General features: G+C 61.7%; 1 protein-coding gene and 1 pseudogene across 1 annotated transcript; both read right to left on the bottom strand.

Annotated features, from left to right (window-relative positions):
- Positions 1-5: 5 nt before the first annotated feature.
- Positions 6-5,609, bottom strand: LOC138101006 (class II histocompatibility antigen, B-L beta chain-like). The gene is made up of 6 exons (XM_068998849.1): positions 5,420-5,609; positions 3,198-3,429; positions 2,446-2,715; positions 1,009-1,290; positions 280-386; positions 6-178 (listed from the first exon to the last, which is right to left on the bottom strand). The coding sequence occupies exons 2-6, from the start codon at positions 3,361-3,363 to the stop codon at positions 170-172; spliced, it is 834 nt and encodes a 277-aa protein (XP_068854950.1). The 5' UTR covers positions 3,364-3,429; positions 5,420-5,609; the 3' UTR covers positions 6-169.
- A 1,733-nt stretch (positions 5,610-7,342) lies between these two features.
- On the bottom strand, positions 7,343-16,009 carry LOC138101020 (zinc finger protein 91-like; annotated as a pseudogene).
- Between the last annotated feature and the right edge of the window lie 2,186 nt (positions 16,010-18,195).

Here is an 18,195-nt window from a genome sequence, read left to right as displayed (position 1 = left end):
CCGGGGCGAACTGGGAAGCTTTATTGGGAACACTGGGAGCCGCCGGGCGGGGGCAGAGTGACAGCGGGGCTGGGGGGGACACACGACCCCCCCAAAATCAGCGCGGGGACGGAGCGGGGGGTCCCGGCCGGGCCCGAGGCCACGGGGAGGGGCTGCGGCCGCCGGCGGCTCAGGAGCTCTGTGGGCAGAGCAAAGGGGGTGACACCGGGCTGGGGGCCCCGGGGGGAGCTCCCACAGCTCCGGGGCAGGGGGGACGCGACCCCCGGGACCCCCCCTCACCTTCTTGCGCAGGTAGAAGCCGAGCCCCAGCGCCAGGAAGACGAAGCCCAAGACGAAGCCCCCGATGCCCGTCAGCATCTTGCTGCGGCCGGCGTCCGGCGGCATCTCTGGGGGGTCCGCAGGGCTCAGCACCCCCCAAATCCTCTCACAGACACCCCGACACCCTCCCAGCACCCTCCCACTCGCCCCCAGCCCACCCAGCACCCCCTGAAACCTCCTCCCAATCCCTTCCCAGCCTCCCCAGCACCCACCAAAGCCCCTCCCGTCCCTCTCAGCATCCCACAGCCCCCTCCCCCTTGCCCCCCACCGCCCCACGACCCCCAGACCCTCTCCCACTCCCTTCCCGGCCCCACCACGACTCCCCAAGAGCCCTCCCAGTCTCTTCCCAGCACAACCAACCTCATCCCAAGCCCCCCTTTCCCAGCCCCGATCTCCTTCCAGCCCCTCCACGCTCGCTCCAATCCCTCCCACTTGCTCCCAGCACCCCCAAACTCCCTCCCAGCGCCCACCAGCACCCCCAAAACCCCATCCCACCCCCAAAACCCCATCCCACCCTCCCCAGCATCCTTCAAACCCCTTCCCAGCCCCTCCAGACCCCCCAGCCCCTCTCCCAGTTTAAACCAGGCTCTCTCGCGCTCCCTCCCAGTTACTCCCAGCACAGCCCAATGCCCCTCCCAGCCCCCCCAGTGCCTGCCCCGCTCCCCCCGGCGCTGTGGGGCCGGGCCGTACCCCAGTGCAGGCTCAGCGGCTGCTCCAGGCTGACGTGCTCCACCTGGCAGGTGTAGCTGACCCCGCGCTGGGGGGGAATTTCCAGCAGCACCAGCAGCTGGTAGGTCCAGTCCCCGTTGGGGACGATGTCGGTGGCCACCACGTGGCCCGAGAGCTCCTGCTGGCCCTGGAACCACCTCACCTGGATCTCGGCAGGGTAGAAATCCATCACGGAGCAGAGCAGGCGGCCGGGGCTGGGCTGGGAGCTCGAGGGCACCAGCGAGATGGACACGCTGGGGGGCACTGGGAGAGAGCGGGGATGCACTGGGATCAGCTGGGGGGCACTGGGGGAGATGGGGGAGGGCTGGTGTGGCATTGAGAGGGACTGGGAGGCACTGGGATGGCACCCAGAGGGCATGGGATGGAACTGGGAAGGACTGGGATGGTACTGGGAGAGACTGGAATGGCACTGGGGGGGCACTGGGAGAAATGGGGGAGGGCTGAGGTGCCATTGAGAGGGACTGGGAGAGAGTGGGATGGCACCGGGAGCGACTGGGATGGCACCTGGAGGGACTGGGATGGAACTTGGACGGACAGGGATGGAACTGGAATGGCACTGGGAGGGATTGGGGTGGCACTGGGAGGGACCGGGATGACACTGGGTTGGAGTGGGAGGCACCGGGATGTTACTGGGAGGGACTGGGCTGTTTGAGGGAGGGAGTGTGTTGACACTGGGGAGGGACTGGGATGGAACTTGGTGGCACTGAGATGGTTCAGGGAGGGACTGGGATGTCACTGGGAGGGACTCCGAGGAACTGGGAGGGATTGGGATGGCACTGGGAGGGATTGGGATGGCACTGGGAGGGACTGGGATGAACTGGGATGGCACTGGGATGAACTGGGATGGCACTGGGATGTCACTGGGAGGGACTGGGATGAACTGGGATGGCACTGGGATGAACTGGGATGGCAGTGGGATGTCACTGGGAGGGACTGGGATGAACTGGGATGGCACAGGGATGGACTGGGATGGCACAGGGATGAACTGGGATGCACAAGAGGCCCCGGGGATGGGCACAGGGAGGGCTCCGGGCTCTGCGGTGATTCCCGGGGAGGTTTTGAGCGGCTCCAGGGTCATTCCCGGGGCCGGGCCCGAGGGGACTCGCTCTGCCCCTCGCTCTGCCCCACGCCCTGCCCCTCGCTCTGCCCCACGCCCTGCCCCACGCCCTGCCCCTCGCTCTGCCCCTCGCTCTGCCCCACGCCCTGCCCCACGCCCTGCCCCTCGCTCTGCCCCACGCTCTGCCCCTCGCTCTGCCCCATGCTCTGCCCCACACTCTGCCCCACGCTCTGCCCCTCGCTCTGCCCCACGCCCTGCCCCACGCCCTGCCCCTCGCTCTGCCCCTCGCTCTGCCCCACGCCCTGCCCCTCGCCCTGCCCCACACCCTGCCCCACGCTCACCTCTGCGCTCCACGAGGAACGGGGTGGACACCTCGTAGTTGTGCCGGCAGTAATTGTCCACTTGACCCCGTTTGTACTCCATGAGCGCCGGGTCGCTGTTCCTGTATTGGGCATTCCTCTCCCCATACGGGGTGAACCCCACGTAGTGCCCCACATCGCTGTCGAACATCGCGTACAGCTGCCGGTTGTAGAACAGCCTCTCCACGAACCTCACCCGCTCCGTGCCGTTAATGAAGTGACAGTCGGTCTTAAACATCTCCTGGAACACCCCTGTGTGTGCGGGACACAGGTCAGGGGGTGCCCCCCCAGCACCCCCCCAGCTCCGGGGCCCCCCCGGATCCCCGCCCCGCACCCCCTGTGCCCCACGGCCGCCCTGGGACCCTCCTGCCCGCGGCACCGCTTCCTCCTTTCCGCCCTCCTCCCCATTTCCCCTTTCCCGGCCCCTCCCCTCCCACCTCCGCCCGCTCCCCACAGCGCTCTGCGCCTCCCATTCCCCCTTTTCCCTATTTCCCACCCTTTGCCCGCCAATGCCCCAATCCCCTCCCCCCTCCCGCTCAGTTTCGGGCTCCCCCCCTCCCCTTTTCCCCACTTTCCCCCCTCTCCCACCCCTTCCTCACCTTCCCCCCATCCTCAGCCCCTCCCGCTCTTCCTTTCGGGGCTCCCCTCCCCTCCCCCTCCATTTAGGGCTCCCAAACCCCTTTTGTTCCCTCTTTTCCCCCTTTCCCACCGCGTCCCGCCCCAGCCCCGCTCACTCGAGAGCTTCTCGCCCGCAGCCGGGGGGGCTCCCAGCACCACCAGTGCCACCAGTACGGCCCCAGCTGCCGCCACTCGCCCCATGGCCAGCGCCGGGCAGCTGCCGCCAGCCCCAAAGCAGCCGCGCTGCACTGGGAGCTCCAGCCCGGACCAGTGCGGGGTCATCACAGACGCCACCTCTGATTGGTCGGGCGTGGTTTTGGGCCGCGCTCTGATTGGTCGGGCGTGGTCCTGCGAACACAGTGATTGGCTGGAGGTGTTTTGGGCGCGCTCTGATTGGCCGAGCCCGTTCGGGGCCCGTTTTCCAGAGGCTCTGCCCGGCAACCGATGAGTCACCGCCCACGCGCGCTCTGATTGGCTGCAATTTCTTAGGGGGCTCTTTTTCCCGAGGCTCTGCCCGGCAACCGATGACGACACAACAACGCCGCGCTCCCATTGGCTGAGCGCTTTTTGGGGTGCTGCGCCCCCACTCCCGCTCCCCCCCAGTTCGCCGCCGCTTTACTGGGAGCAGCACCGACCCTTCCCGGGCTCCCGGCATCCCGAGGCGCCATGGACGGAGCGCGGAGCGTCCCCTGGCTGCTGCTGCTGCTGGCCCTGAGCCTGCCCGGCCTTTGGGGGCTCCAAGGTGGCCCTTGGGGGCTCCTGGAGCCGCGGGGTTGGGATTTGGGGTGCCCTGGACCCTTGCGAATGGGAGGGCCGGGAGGGTAAAGAGGGTCCAAACCTCTTTTGGGGGATTTTTTGGGTGAAGGGCATCGTCCCAACTTCCTCTTTTTTCAGGGTTTTCCCCACTTTTCCACAATTTTCGCAGTTGGGAGAACCCCAACTCCTCTTTTTCCATCATTTTAGGGCTCTGGGTTTTCCTCAACCCCCCTGTTCCCAGGACTTCCAGGCGCGGGGAGTGCCCAAACCCCCCTGGACACAGAGTTTTTGGGCTCTGGCTGTTCCCCAACCCCCCCTGCCTCCTGGCATTCTCAGTGCTGGCAGTGCCCAAAATCCCCTTTTCCAGCACTTTCACCTCCTGCAGCTGCCCGGCCCCACATCTCCAGGGGCTCAGGTGCAGCACAGGGAGGGAATTTATTCCCAACCCAACCCCAGCAGCACAAGGAGAAGGCAAAGAAATCTCTCCAACACCTTCCCCCCACCCAGCTCTGGCGGCGCCGGGCACCCCTGAGGGGCCGTGGGCATCTGGGGGGTGCTGGGGCTCCCCGCGGGGCCCTGAGGTGCCTGGGGGGGCTCTGGGCTGGGGGGTGACGGTGCCACTGGGGACACGGGGCACGGGGGGATCCCTTTCGCTGCTCCCAGCCCGTTTTTTCCCAATCCCACGGGGTTTTGCTGCGTTCCAGGCGCACGAAGCGGCGCTGAGTGCGGGTGCTGAGCACCCCGCGGCGCCCGGTGCCGCTGGAGCATTTCCTGTTCTCCGGGAACAGCGCCCGGACGTGGCACCGGCTGTTCCAGCTGCTGGGCCCGGGCGGGGCCTTCAGCACGCGGGGCTGAGACCCAAACCTGCCCCAAAATCCTGCCCCAAACCTCACCCAAACCTGCCCTAAAAACCTGCCCCAAACCTCACCTAAACCTGTCCCAAAAACCTGCCCCAAACCTCACCCAAACCTGCCCTAAAAACCTGCCCCAAACCTCACCTAAACCTGTCCCAAAAACCTGCCCCAAACCTCACCCAAACCTGCCCCAAAAACCTGCCCCAAACCTCACCCAAACCTGCCCCAGAAACCTCACCCAAACCTCACCCAAACCTGCCCTAAAAACCTGCCCCAAACCTCAACCTGCCCCAAAACTGCTCCAAACTTGCTCCAAAACCCTGCCCCAAACCTTACCAAAAACTGCTCTAAACTTGCCCCAAACCTGCACCAAAAAACAGCCCCAAACCTGTCCCAAAACTGCTCTAACTTGCCCTAAACTTGCCCTGTACCTGCCCAAAAGTTGCTGAGAAACCTACCCCAAACTTCAACCCAAACCTGCACCAAAAACCTGTGTTGCACGTCTCTGAAACCTGCCCCAAACCTCACCCAAAACTGCTCTAAACCTGCCCCAAACCTGCCCTAAAAACCTGCCCAAAACCTCACCTAAAATTGCTCTAAGAACCAGCCACAAACCTGCCCCAAAAACCTGCCCCAAACGTCCCCCAAAACTGCTCTAAACGGACCCAAAAGCGGCCCCAAAAACCAGCCCCGATCCGCACCCAGACTGCCCCAAACCTGCCCCATACCTGCCCCAGGTGCTGCTCGCCACCGAGACCTTCGCCATGGGGGTGAACATGCCGGCACGAACCGTCGGCTTCCACTCCATCGGCAACACGGCGGGAACAGCTTCCGTCACCTCCTGCCCGGGCCGGGGCCGGGGGGGCTGTGGGGCAGCGCTCGGGGCCTTGGGGCCGTGTCCTCCATGGCCCAGTGGGGTGGGAAAGAGGCGAAAACGGGAAGGAAAAAGAGCGGGAAACTAGAGAAGAGAAACAGGGGAAATATGGTGGAGAAAGAGTGGGAATGTGAGGGGAAAAACATTGGGGAAAATGGAGGGACTGGAGTTGGAAACGTGAGGGGAAAAGGGCGGGAAACGTGAGGGGAAAACGGTGGGAAACGTGAGGGGAAAAGGGCGGGAAACGTGAGGGGAAAAAGGGAGGGAAATGTGAGGGGAAAAAGGGCGGGAAACGTGAGGGGAAAAAGGGCGGGAAACGTGAGGGGAATAAAAGGGCGGGAAACATGAGGGGAAAAAGGGCGGGAAACGTGAGGGGAAAAAGGTGGGAAACGTGAGGGGAAAAAGGGTGGGAAACGTGAGGGGAAAAAGGTGGTCTGCACCCCGAGACACCACAACGCGCTGGGGCTGGTCCTGCACGTACCCCAAACCCCCCCAAAGCCCCCCAAACACCCCAGCACACTGGGGCTGCTCCTTCAGGTACCCCAAACCCAAAACAGGACCCGTTACAATCAGTGGGGTGCCAAATAATGAGTCTGGGGGGGCTGCCAGAAAGGGATCTAAATTAGTCAATGGGGGCTGCCAAATAGTGATTCCAGAGGGGGATGCCAGAAAGAGAGCTATTAAAGGCAAGGAGGATGCCAAATAATAACCCCAAACACGATGCCAAAATTGGACCCTAACAAGTCTAACAGGGCTGACAAATAGTGACCCCAAATAAAGACCTGCCACAAAGGGATCAATTCCAATCTATGGGCGCTGCCACATTGGGAGACAACAAAAAACATCGCCCCCCCACAAACCCCCAGAACCCCTCCTCCAACCCCTACAATCGCCACAAACCCCCACACCCCCTTTAAGTCACCACCAAAAGGAACCCAGTTACACCTAAACACCCCTCCCAAAACCCCTCAATCCCCACAGAAACCCCCCCATCACCTCCCAAGCCTCCCCCGAGCCCCCTCCCCTCAACCCCCCGACCCGGGGGCCCGCCCAGCTCACCTCCGAGGGCTCCGGCCGCGCCCTCACGACGCTGCTGCTGAGCCAGAAGCCCCCCGAGAGCGGGGCCGCACCCCCAGAGCCGCCCCGGACCTGCCCTACCCCGAGGAGCTGCTGCTCACCCGCCCCTTCCTGCCCGAGGCTGAAAAGGACGGCGACCCCAAGGCTTGGGGCAACCCCCGAGGCATTTGGGGCCAGCTCCCCCTCCCCGCTCACCTGCGGGATGCTCCCGGCGCCGCGGCGGACACAGCGCCCGCCGACCCCGCGCTGGCCCCGCTGCTTTTCCTCTTCCTGCTCCTCCTCTTCCTCGCTCGCTCCTCTTCCTCCCGCTCCTCCTCCCCCGCCTCCGCCTCCATCCCGCCTCCTCCCGCTCCTCCTCCTTCCTAATCCCGCCTGCTTCTCCTCTTCTCTCCGCCCTTCTCCCGCTCCTTCCTCTCAGGGCGGTCCCGCCGCCTTTTGGGCTTCGCTGGCTGCCCTGGTGGGCTTCAGCTGCCTCCCAAGGGCCCCCCAGAGCGGGGTGACACGGGGGGAACACACGGGGGTCCCCATTCCCGATCACTCCAAGGCATCTGCACCCCCCAATCGCGGCCCCCCCAATCGCGGCTCCCCCCAAGTCCTTCCCCACTGCCCAACAATGAACGGCACCGGGCCGAACTGGGAAGCTTTATTGGGAACAGATCATAACCACAACAGGTCATAAAAATTCCTCCCCACCCCCATCCCCCCCAGCTGCCACAGCCTTCCCCCCTTTGCACTTTCTCTTTGCCCCTCTCTCCCCCAGGCACGCGCAGTCTCTCCTGGGCTGCAGTTTCAGCAGTTTCTCGACTGCTCTCAGCAAGCTTTGGTCATCATTTCTGCGACGGTTGTTCCCCGTTTCTTGCCAAGTTACATCCTGTGCCTTAAGCTTGTGGCCAATACTTGCTAACTTTTACCCTGTAGCTTATACCTGCACAGCTACAATGATTTGAACCCTTTCAACGGGCACGGGCACACCAGAGCCAGCCAGGGCCCACGGAGGGAATTTATTCCCAACCAAATCCCAGCAGCACAAGGAGAAGGCAAAGAAATCTCTCCAACACCTTCCCCCCACCCAGCGCGGATCACCCGGAACGGGGGTCACCAGGGCTCTGCCCCACGGGGGGCACTGGGGATCATCCAGCGCCGACCCTCCCACGGGGGATGGAGCTGGAGCAGCGCACGAAGCTCTTCCCGCACTCGGGGCACTCGCGGGGCTGCCCTTACCGATGGCTCTGCTGGTGTCGGGCCAAAGGAGAGATCTCTGAGAAGCTCTTCCCGCACTCGGGGCTCTCCTGGGGCCTCTCCCTGCTGTGGAGGCGCCGGTGCCTGCTGAGGGTGGAGCTGTGCTTGAAGCCCTTCCTGCAGTCGGGGCAGCGGAAGGGCCTCTCATCCGTGGCAATGCGCTCATGTCTGAGGAGGAGGGAGCTGCTCTGGAACCTCTTCCCACACGCCCCACACTCGAAGGGCCGTTCCCCGCTGTGGGTCACCTGGTGTTCCATCAGCTGGCAGCTCCGGCTGAAGCCCTTCCCGCACTCCCCACACTTGTAGCGCCGTTACCTGGTGTGGATGCTCCGGTGTTTAATCAGCTGGCATTTGTAGCTGAAGCCTTTCCCACATTCCAAGCAGTTGTGGGGCCATTCCCCAGTGTGAGTGCTCTGGTGTCCCAGCAGCTTGGAGCTGTTTCTGAAGCCCATCCCACATTCCAAGCACTTGTAGGGCTTTTCCCCAGTGTGGATGCTCTGGTGTTCCTTTAGAGAGGAGCTGGTCCTGAAGCTCTTCCCACACTCCCCACACTCCCAGGGCCGTTCCCCAGTGTGGATCCTCTGGTGCTGCATCAGAGTGGAGCTGGCCCTGAAGCTCTTCCCACACTCCCCACACTCGTAGGGCTTTTCCCCGGTGTGGATCCTCTGGTGTATCCTCAGGTCGGAGCTGTGGCCGAAGGACATCCCACACTCCCCACACTCGTAGGGCCTCTCTCCAGTGTGGATCCTCTGGTGTTCAGTCAGGACGAAGCTGTCTCTGAAGCTCTTCCCACACTCCCCACACTCGTAGGGCCTCTCTCCGGTGTGGATGCTCTGGTGTTTAATCAGGCTGGAGCTGACTCTGAAGCTCTTCCCACACTCCCCACACTCGTAGGGCTTTTCCCCAGTGTGGATCCTCTGGTGGCTGACCAGGTGGGAGCTCTGGCTGAAGCCCGTCCCACACTCCCCACACTGGTAGGGCCATTCCCCGGTGTGGATCCTCTGGTGGCTGACGAGGTTGGAGCTGGAGCTGAAGCTCTTCCCACACTCCCCACACTTGAAGGGCTTTTCCCCAGTGTGGATCCTCTGGTGTTTAATCAGCAGGGAGCTGATCCTGAAGCCCTTCCCACACTCCCCACACTTGTGGGGCCAATTCCCAGTGTGGATGCTCTGGTGGCTGACCAGGTAGGAGCTGGAGCTGAAGCTCTTCCCACACTCCCCACACTTGTAGGGCTTTTCCCCAGTGTGGATCCTCTGGTGCTGGCTCAGCTGGGAGTTGTTTTTGAAGCCCTTCCCACACTCCAAGCACTTGTGGGGCCAGTCTTCCGTGTGGATCCTCTGGTGTTTCCTCAGCTTGCAGATCCACCTGAAGCTCTTCCCACACTCCAAGCACTTGTGGGGCTGCTCCCCGCCCTGAGCCTTCTCCCCCACCTCTGAGCTCTGCCTGGATCTCCGGACGCCTTCCTGGCCCAGGGCGGCTCTTTCCTCCTTGGATCTCTCTGGGCTGCGTTTGCAGCCCCTCCTCGTGGGGGAACTCCGGGCCTTTTCCTCCTCCTCCATCCGGCCACGCCTCGGGAATGACAAATCCTGCTTTGGGGGGAAAAACAAGGGCTGAGTGCCTTGGGCTGCGGGTTCCTCCTGCCCAGGTCCATCTCCGGGAGTCTCCGGGGCTTTTATGTCCATGAAAACCCCAAACCACCACGATTCAGCCCAAAAAAACCTCCCACATGTTGCCCCTCTCTGATCTCTCCACTTTGGGTTTCTGGGACTCTCCTTTCCCTGCCCTCATCGGGGTCCCGTGGCTCCTGGGGTTCCCCCAGCTCTGGGGTCCCACTCAGGGATGATCCGGGGGGTTTTGGGGCTCCCAGGGCTCCCTTCTCCCCTGCTTCTCTGCTCCGGGCTTCCAGCAATCCCAGGGGTCCCCCCTTATCCAGGCTCTCCCCCTCTCCGGGCTGCCGGGGCTCCCCCAGCTCCGGGATCGCCCCTCTCCCCTCACCCCATCCCGGGGCTCCCGGCGTTCCCCTCCACCGCTCTCCCGGGGCACCCCAAGACCGATGTCCCCCTCCCACCCCGGCACCGAGCCCCCAAAATATCCCCCAAAGGGCCATTTGCGGCTCAGCTTTGGGGTCCCGAAGGATCCAAACATCGCCCCCGTGCCAAAATGAAACCCTGCCAGGGACCCACAAAGAGATTTGGGGCTCCATTCTGGAAGCTGCGAGCTCCAAACACCCCCCAAAGGAAAACGCTGCTTGGGGACCCCCCGAGGGATTTGGGGTGAGCTTCTGAGGGAAAAAAGGGTGGGAAACGTGGGGGGGAGAAAAGGCGGGAACGTGAGGGGAATAAAAGGGCGGGAAACGTGAGGGGAAAAAGGGCGGGAAACGTGAGGGGAAAAAGGGTGGGAAATGTGAGGGGAAAAGGGTGGGAAATGTGAGGGGAAAAAGGGCAGGAAACGTGAGGGGAAAAGGGCGGGAAACGTGAGGGGAAAAAGGGCGGGAAACGTGAGGGGAAAAAGGGCGGGAAACGTGAGGGGAAAAAGGGTGGGAAACGTGAGGGGAAAAAGGTGGGAAACGTGAGGGGAAAAAGGTGGTCTGCACCCCGAGACACCACAACGCGCTGGGGCTGGTCCTGCACGTACCCCAAACCCGCCCAAAGCCCCCCAAACACCCCAGCACACTGGGGCTGCTCCTTCAGGTACCCCAAACCCAAAACAGGACCCGTTACAATCAGTGGGGTGCCAAATAATGAGTCTGGGGGGGCTGCCAGAAAGGGATCTATTCAAGTCAGTAGAGCTGCCAAATAGTGAATGCCCGAGGGCTGGCAAAAAGGGATCTCTTCCAGTCAACGGGGGCTGCCACCGAGTGACCCCAGTCGGGATGCCAGAAAAGGACCCAATCAAATCACAGAATTCACAGAATTCACAGAATTCACAGAATTCACAGAATTCACAGAATGTCTGCGTTGGAAGAAACCTTCAAGATCATCGAGTCCAACCCGTGCCCTAGCACCTCAACTAGATCATGGCACCAAGTGCCATATCCAGCCTTTTTTTAAACACATCCAGGGATGCTGATTCCACCACCTCCCCAGGCAGTCCATTCCAGCACTTTTATCACCCTTTCTGTAAAAAACCTTTTCCTAATATCCAACCTATATTTCCCTAGACGCAGCTTGAGACTGTGCCCTCTCGTTCTGTCAGCTGCTGCCTGGTGAAAAAGCTCAAGCCCCACCTGACTACAGCCTCCTTTCAGGGAGTTGGAGAGAGCGATAAGGTCACCTCTGACTCTCCTTTTCTCCAGGCTAAACAGCCCCAGCTCCCTCAGGCGTTCCTCACAGGGCTTGTGTTCCAAGCCCTTCACCAGCCTCGTTGCCGCTCTCTGAACGCCTCCAAGCACCTCAATGTCCTTCCTCAACTGAGGGGCCCAGAACTGGACACAGCACTCGATGTGCGGCCTCACCAGCGCCCAGTACAGGGGAAGAATGCCCTCCCTGCTTCTGCTGGCCACACTGCTCCTGATACAGGCCAGGATGCCATTGGCCTTCTTGGCCACCAAGGCACACTGCTGGCTCATGTTCAGCCGGCTATCGACCAGCACCCCCAGGTCCCTTTCCGCCTGGGCGCTGTCCAGCCACACCGTCCCCAGCCTGTAACGCTGCAGGGGATTCTTGTGGCCAAAATGCAGTACCCGGCACTTGGGCTTATTCAACTTCGTCTTGTTGGACTCTGCCCATCTAGCCAACCGTTCCAAGTCTCTCTGCAGAGCCCTCCTTCCTCCCAACAGATTGACACGTGCTCCCAGCTTAGTGTCCTCTGCAAACTTACTAATGAAGGACTCCATTCCCTCATCCGTGTCGTCAATAAAAATACTGAACAGAACTGGCCCCAGCACAGACCCCTGAGGGACACCACTGGTCACTGGTCACCAGCTGGATGCAGCTCCGTTCACCAGCACTCTCTGGGCCCGCCCATCCAGCCGGTTCTTGACCCAGCAGAGTGCTCCTGGCCAAGCCACGTGCTGTCGGCTTTTCCAGGAGTATGCTGTGGGAGACAGTGCCAAAGGCCTGGCTGAAGCCCAAATAGACAACATCCACAGCCCTTCCTGCGTCTACCAGGCAGCTCACCTGGTCATAAAAGGAGATCAGGTTGGTCAAACACGACCTACCCCTCCTAAACCCACGCGGGCTGGCTCTGACACCCTGGCCGTCCTGGAAATTCTGTGTGATGACACTCAGTACAAGCTGATCCATGACCTTACCGGCTACTGAGGCCAGGCTGACCGGCCTATAGTTACCAGGTTCCTCCTTCCCACCCTTTCTGTACATGGGCACCACACTGGCCAGCTTCCAGTCAGCTGGAACCTCCCCAGTGAGCCAGGACTGGTGGGAAATGATGCAGAGTGGCTTTGCAAGCTCATCTGCCAGCTCCCTCATCACCCTGGCATGGATCTCATCCGGTCCCATAGATTTATGGAGATCCAAGCATCCCAGCAGTTCTCTGCCTGCCTCCTCCTGGATAACACGAGGCAAAGAGGGCATTAAGCACTTCTGCCTTCTCTTCATCTGCAGATACGAAGTTCCCTCCCTCATCCAATAAAGAACAAAGCTTGCTCTTACCATTCCTTTTAGCATTAATATATTTCTCAAAACATTTCTTATTATCCTTTACAGAAGTCGCCATCTTAAGTTCAAGCTGAGCTTTGGCCTCCCAAATTCTTTTCCTACATGCTCTAGCAGCCCTCTTAAATACCTCCTGAGAGACCTGACCCTCCTTCCAAAGATGATCCATCATTTTTTAATTCCCAAGTTCCTCCAAAACCTGATTGCCCATCCAGGCTGCATGTTAAATCAAAGAGGGCTGACAAATAGTGACCCACCCAAAAAAAGACCAGCCACAAAGGGACCAATTCCAATCTATGGGCGCTGCCACATTGGGAGACAACAAAAAAACATCGCCCCCCCCAAACCCCCAGAACCCCTCCTCCAACCCCTAAAATCGCCACAAACCCCCACACCCCCTTTAAGTCACCACCAAAAGGAACCCAGTTACACCTAAACACCCCTCCCAAAACCCCTCAATCCCCACAGAAACCCCCCCATCACCTCCCAAGCCTCCCCCGAGCCCCCTCCCCTCAACCCCCCGACCCGGGGGCCCGCCCAGCTCACCTCCGAGGGCTCCGGCCGCGCCCTCACGACGCTGCTGCTGAGCCAGAAGCCCCCCGAGAGCGGGGCCGCAGCCCCAGAGCCGCCCCGGACCTGCCCTACCCCGAGGAGCTGCTGCTCACCCGCCCCTTCCTGCCCGAGGCTGAAAAGGACGGCGACCCCAAGGCTTGGGGCAACCCCCGAGGCATTTGGGGCCAGCTCCCCCTCCCCGCTCACCTGCGGGATGCTCCCGGCGCCGCGGCGGACACAGCGCCCGCCGACCCCGCGCTGCCCCCGCTGCTTTTCCTCTTCCTGCTCCTCCTCTTCCTCGCTCGCTCCTCTTCCTCCCGCTCCTCCTCCCCCGCCTCCGCCTCCATCCCGCCTCCTCCCGCTCCTCCTCCTTCCTAATGCCGCCTGCTTCTCCTCTTCTCTCCGCCCTTCTCCCGCTCCTTCCTCTCAGGGGGGTCCCGCCGCCTTTTGCGCTTCGCTGGCTGCCCTGGTGGGCTTCAGCTGCCTCCCAAGGGCCCCCCAGAGCGGGGTGACACGGGGGGAACACACGGGGGTCCCCATTCCCGATCACTCCCAGGCATCTGCACCCCCCAATCGCGGCCCCCCCAATCGCGGCTCCCCCCAAGTCCTTCCCCACTGCCCAACAATGAACGGCACCGGCCCGAACTGGGAAGCTTTATTGGGAACAGATCATAACCACAACAGGTCATAAAAATTCCTCCCCACCCCCATCCCCCCCCAGCTGCCACAGCCTTCCCCCCTTTGCACTTTCTCTTTGCCCCTCTCTCCCCTAGGCACGCGCAGTCTCTCCTGGGCTGCAGTTTCAGCAGTTTCTCGACTGCTCTCAGCAAGCTTTGGTCATCATTTCTGCGACGGTTGTTCCCCGTTTCTTGCCAAGTTACATCCTGTGCCTTAAGCTTGTGGCCAATACTTGCTAACTTTTACCCTGTAGCTTATACCTGCACAGCTACAATGATTCGAACCCTTTCAACTGGCACGGGCACACCAGAGCCAGCCTGGGCCCACGGAGGGAATTTATTCCCAACCAAATCCCAGCAGCACAAGGAGAAGGCAAAGAAATCTCTCCAACACCTTCCCCCCACCCAGCGCGGATCACCCGGAACGGGGGTCACCAGGGCTCTGCCCCACGGGGGGCACTGGGGATCATCCAGCGCCGACCCTCCCACGGGGGATGGAGCTGGAGCAGCGCACGAAGCTCTTCCCGCACTCGGGGCACTCGCGGGGCTGCCCTTACCGATGGCTCTGCTGGTGTCGGGCCAAAGGAGAGATCTCTGAGAAGCTCTTCCCGCACTCGGGGCTCTCCTGGGGCCTCTCCCTGCTGTGGAGGCGCCGGTGCCTGCTGAGGGTGGAGCTGTGCTTGAAGCCCTTCCTGCAGTCGGGGCAGCGGAAGGGCCTCTCATCCGTGGGAATGCGCTCATGTCTGAGGAGGAGGGAGCTGCTCTGGAACCTCTTCCCACACGCCCCACACTCGAAGGGCCGTTCCCCGCTGTGGGTCACCTGGTGTTCCATCAGCTGGCAGCTCCGGCTGAAGCCCTTCCCGCACTCCCCACACTTGTAGCGCCGTTACCTGGTGTGGATGCTCCGGTGTTTAATCAGCTGGCATTTGTAGCTGAAGCCTTTCCCACATTCCAAGCAGTTGTGGGGCCATTCCCCAGTGTGAGTGCTCTGGTGTCCCAGCAGCTTGGAGCTGTTTCTGAAGCCCATCCCACATTCCAAGCACTTGTAGGGCTTTTCCCCAGTGTGGATGCTCTGGTGCTGCATCAGAGTGAAGCTGGTCCTGAAGCTCTTCCCACACTCCCCACACTCGTAGGGTTTTTCCCCAGTGTGGATTCTCTGGTGTATCCTCAGGCGGGCACTCTGCCTGAAGGACATCCCACACTCCCCACACTTGTAGGGCCGTTCCCCAGTGTGGATCCTCTGGTGTATCCTCAGGCTGGTGCTCCGGATGAAGGACATCCCACACTCCCCACACTCGTAGGGTTTTTCCCCAGTGTGGATTCTCTGGTGTATCCTCAGGCGGGCGCTCCGGATGAAGGACATCCCACACTCCCCACACTCGTAGGGTTTTTCCCCAGTGTGGATTCTCTGGTGTATCCTCAGGCAGGCACTCTGCCTGAAGGACATCCCACACTCCCCACACTTGTAGGGCCGTTCCCCGGTGTGGATCCTCTGGTGTATCCTCAGGCGGGTGCTCCGGATGAAGGACATCCCACACTCCCCACACTCGTAGGGCCTCTCTCCGGTGTGGATCCTCTGGTGTTCAGTCAGGCTGAAGCTGTAGGTGAAGCTCTTCCCACACTCCCCACACTCGTAGGGCTTTTCCCCAGTGTGGATCCTCTGGTGGCTGACCAGCTGGGAGCTGGAGCTGAAGCCCGTCCCACACTCCCCACACTTGTAGGGCCATTCCCCAGTGTGGATCCTCTGGTGTTTAATCAGGCTGGAGCTGACTCTGAAGCCCTTCCCACATTCCCCACACTTGTAGGGCTTTTCCCCAGTGTGGATCCTCTGGTGTTTAATCAGCTCGGAGTTTTTTCTGAAGCCCTTCCCACACTCCAAGCACTTGTGGGGCCAGTCTTCCGTGTGGATCCTCTGGTGTTTCCTCAGCTTGCAGATCCACCTGAAGCCCTTCCCACACTCCAAGCACTTGTGGGGCTGCTCCCCGCCCTGAGCCTTCTCCCCCACCTCTGAGCTCTGCCTGGATCTCCGGACGCCTTCCTGGCCCAGGGCGGCTCTTTCCTCCTTGGATCTCTCTGGGCTGCGTTTGCAGCCCCTCCTCGTGGGGGAACTCCGGGCCTTTTCCTCCTCCTCCATCCGGCCACGCCTCGGGAATGACAAATCCTGGTCTGGGGGGAAAAACAAGGGCTGAGTGCCTTGGGCTGCGGGTTCCTCCTGCCCAGGTCCATCTCCGGGAGTCTCCGGGGCTTTTATGTCCATGAAAACCCCAAACCACCACGATTCAGCCCAAAAAAACCTCCCACATGTTGCCCCTCTCTGATCTCTCCACTTTGGGTTTCTGGGACTCTCCTTTCCCTGCCCTCATCGGGGTCCCGTGGCTCCTGGGGTTCCCCCAGCTCTGGGGTCCCACTCAGGGATGATCCGGGGGGTTTTGGGGCTCCCAGGGCTCCCTTCTCCCCTGCTTCTCTGCTCCGGGCTTCCAGCAATCCCAGGGGTCCCCCCTTATCCAGGCTCTCCCCCTCTCCGGGCTGCCGGGGCTCCCCCAGCTCCGGGATCGCCCCTCTCCCCTCACCCCATCCCGGGGCTCCCGGCGTTCCCCTCCACCGCTCTCCCGGGGCACCCCAAGACCGATGTCCCCCTCCCACCCCGGCACCGGCACCGAGCCCCCAAAATATCCCCCAAAGGGCCATTTGCGGCTCAGCTTTGGGGTCCCGAAGGATCCAAACATCGCCCCCGTGCCAAAATGAAACCCTGCCAGGGACCCACAAAGAGATTTGGGGCTCCATTCTGGAAGCTGCGAGCTCCAAACACCCCCCAAAGGAAAACGCTGCTTGGGGACCCCCCGAGGGATTTGGGGTGAGCTTCTGAGGGAAAAAAGGGTGGGAAACGTGAGGGGGAGAAAAGGCGGGAACGTGAGAGGAATAAAAGGGCGGGAAACGTGAGGGGAATAAAAGGGCGGGAAACGTGAGGGGAAAAAGGGCGGGAAACGTGAGGGGAAAAAGGGCGGGAAACGTGAGGGGAAAAAGGTGGTCTGCACCCCGAGACACCACAACGCGCTGGGGCTGGTTCTGCACGTACCCCAAACCCCCCCAAAGCCCCCCAAACACCCCAGCACACTGGGGCTGCTCCTTCAGGTACCCCAAACCCAAAAAAGGACCCGTTACAATCAGTGGGGTGCAAAATAATGAGTCTGGGGGGGCTGCCAGAAAGGGATCTAAATTAGTCAGTGGGGGCTGCCAAATAGTGACCTCAACAAGCTGCCACAAAGAGAGCTTATCAAATCAATGGGGGCTGCCACATAGTGATTGCAAGGAGGCTGCCACAAAGAGAGCTATTAAAGGCAAGGAGGATGCCAAATAATAACCCCAAACACGATGACAAAATTGGACCCTAACAAGTCTAACAGGGCTGACAAATAGTGATCCCCGCCCCCAAATAAAGACCTGCCACAAAGGGACCAATTCCAATCTATGGGCGCTGCCACACTGGGAGACAACAAAAAACATCGCCCCCCCAAAAAACCGCCAGAACCCCTCCTCCAACCCCTAAAATCGCCACAAACCCCCACACCCCCTTTAAGTCACCACCAAAAGGAACCCAGTTACACCTAAACACCCCTCCCAAAACCCCTCAATCCCCACAGAAACCCCCCCATCACCTCCCAAGCCTCCCCCGAGCCCCCTCCCCTCAACCCCCCGACCCGGGGGCCCGCCCAGCTCACCTCCGAGGGCTCCGGCCGCGCCCTCACGACGCTGCTGCTGAGCCAGAAGCCCCCCGAGAGCGGGGCCGCACCCCCAGAGCCGCCCCGGACCTGCCCTACCCCGAGGAGCTGCTGCTCACCCGCCCCTTCCTGCCCGAGGCTGAAAAGGACGGCGACCCCAAGGCTTGGGGCAACCCCCGAGGCATTTGGGGCCAGCTCCCCCTCCCCGCTCACCTGCGGGATGCTCCCGGCGCCGCGGCGGACACAGCGCCCGCCGACCCCGCGCTGCCCCCGCTGCTTTTCCTCTTCCTGCTCCTCCTCTTCCTCGCTCGCTCCTCTTCCTCCCGCTCCTCCTCCCCCGCCTCCGCCTCCATCCCGCCTCCTCCCGCTCCTCCTCCTTCCTAATCCCGCCTGCTTCTCCTCTTCTCTCCGCCCTTCTCCCGCTCCTTCCTCTCAGGGGGGTCCCGCCGCCTTTTGCGCTTCGCTGGCTGCCCTGGTGGGCTTCAGCTGCCTCCCAAGGGCCCCCCAGAGCGGGGTGACACGGGGGGAACACACGGGGGTCCCCATTCCCGATCACTCCCAGGCATCTGCACCCCCCAATCGCGGCCCCCCCAATCGCGGCTCCCCCCAAGTCCGTCCCCACTGCCCAACAATGAACGGCACCGGCCCGAACTGGGAAGCTTTATTGGGAACAGATCATAACCACAACAGGTCATAAAAATTCCTCCCCACCCCCATCCCCCCCCAGCTGCCACAGCCTTCCCCCCTTTGCAC

This window comes from Aphelocoma coerulescens, unplaced genomic scaffold, assembly GCF_041296385.1.
Source record: "Aphelocoma coerulescens isolate FSJ_1873_10779 unplaced genomic scaffold, UR_Acoe_1.0 HiC_scaffold_182, whole genome shotgun sequence".
In the NCBI taxonomy this organism is placed as follows: domain Eukaryota; kingdom Metazoa; phylum Chordata; class Aves; order Passeriformes; family Corvidae; genus Aphelocoma; species Aphelocoma coerulescens.
The sequence above is the reverse complement of the archived record's forward strand: the minus strand, read 5'-3'. Positions and strand labels throughout refer to the sequence as shown.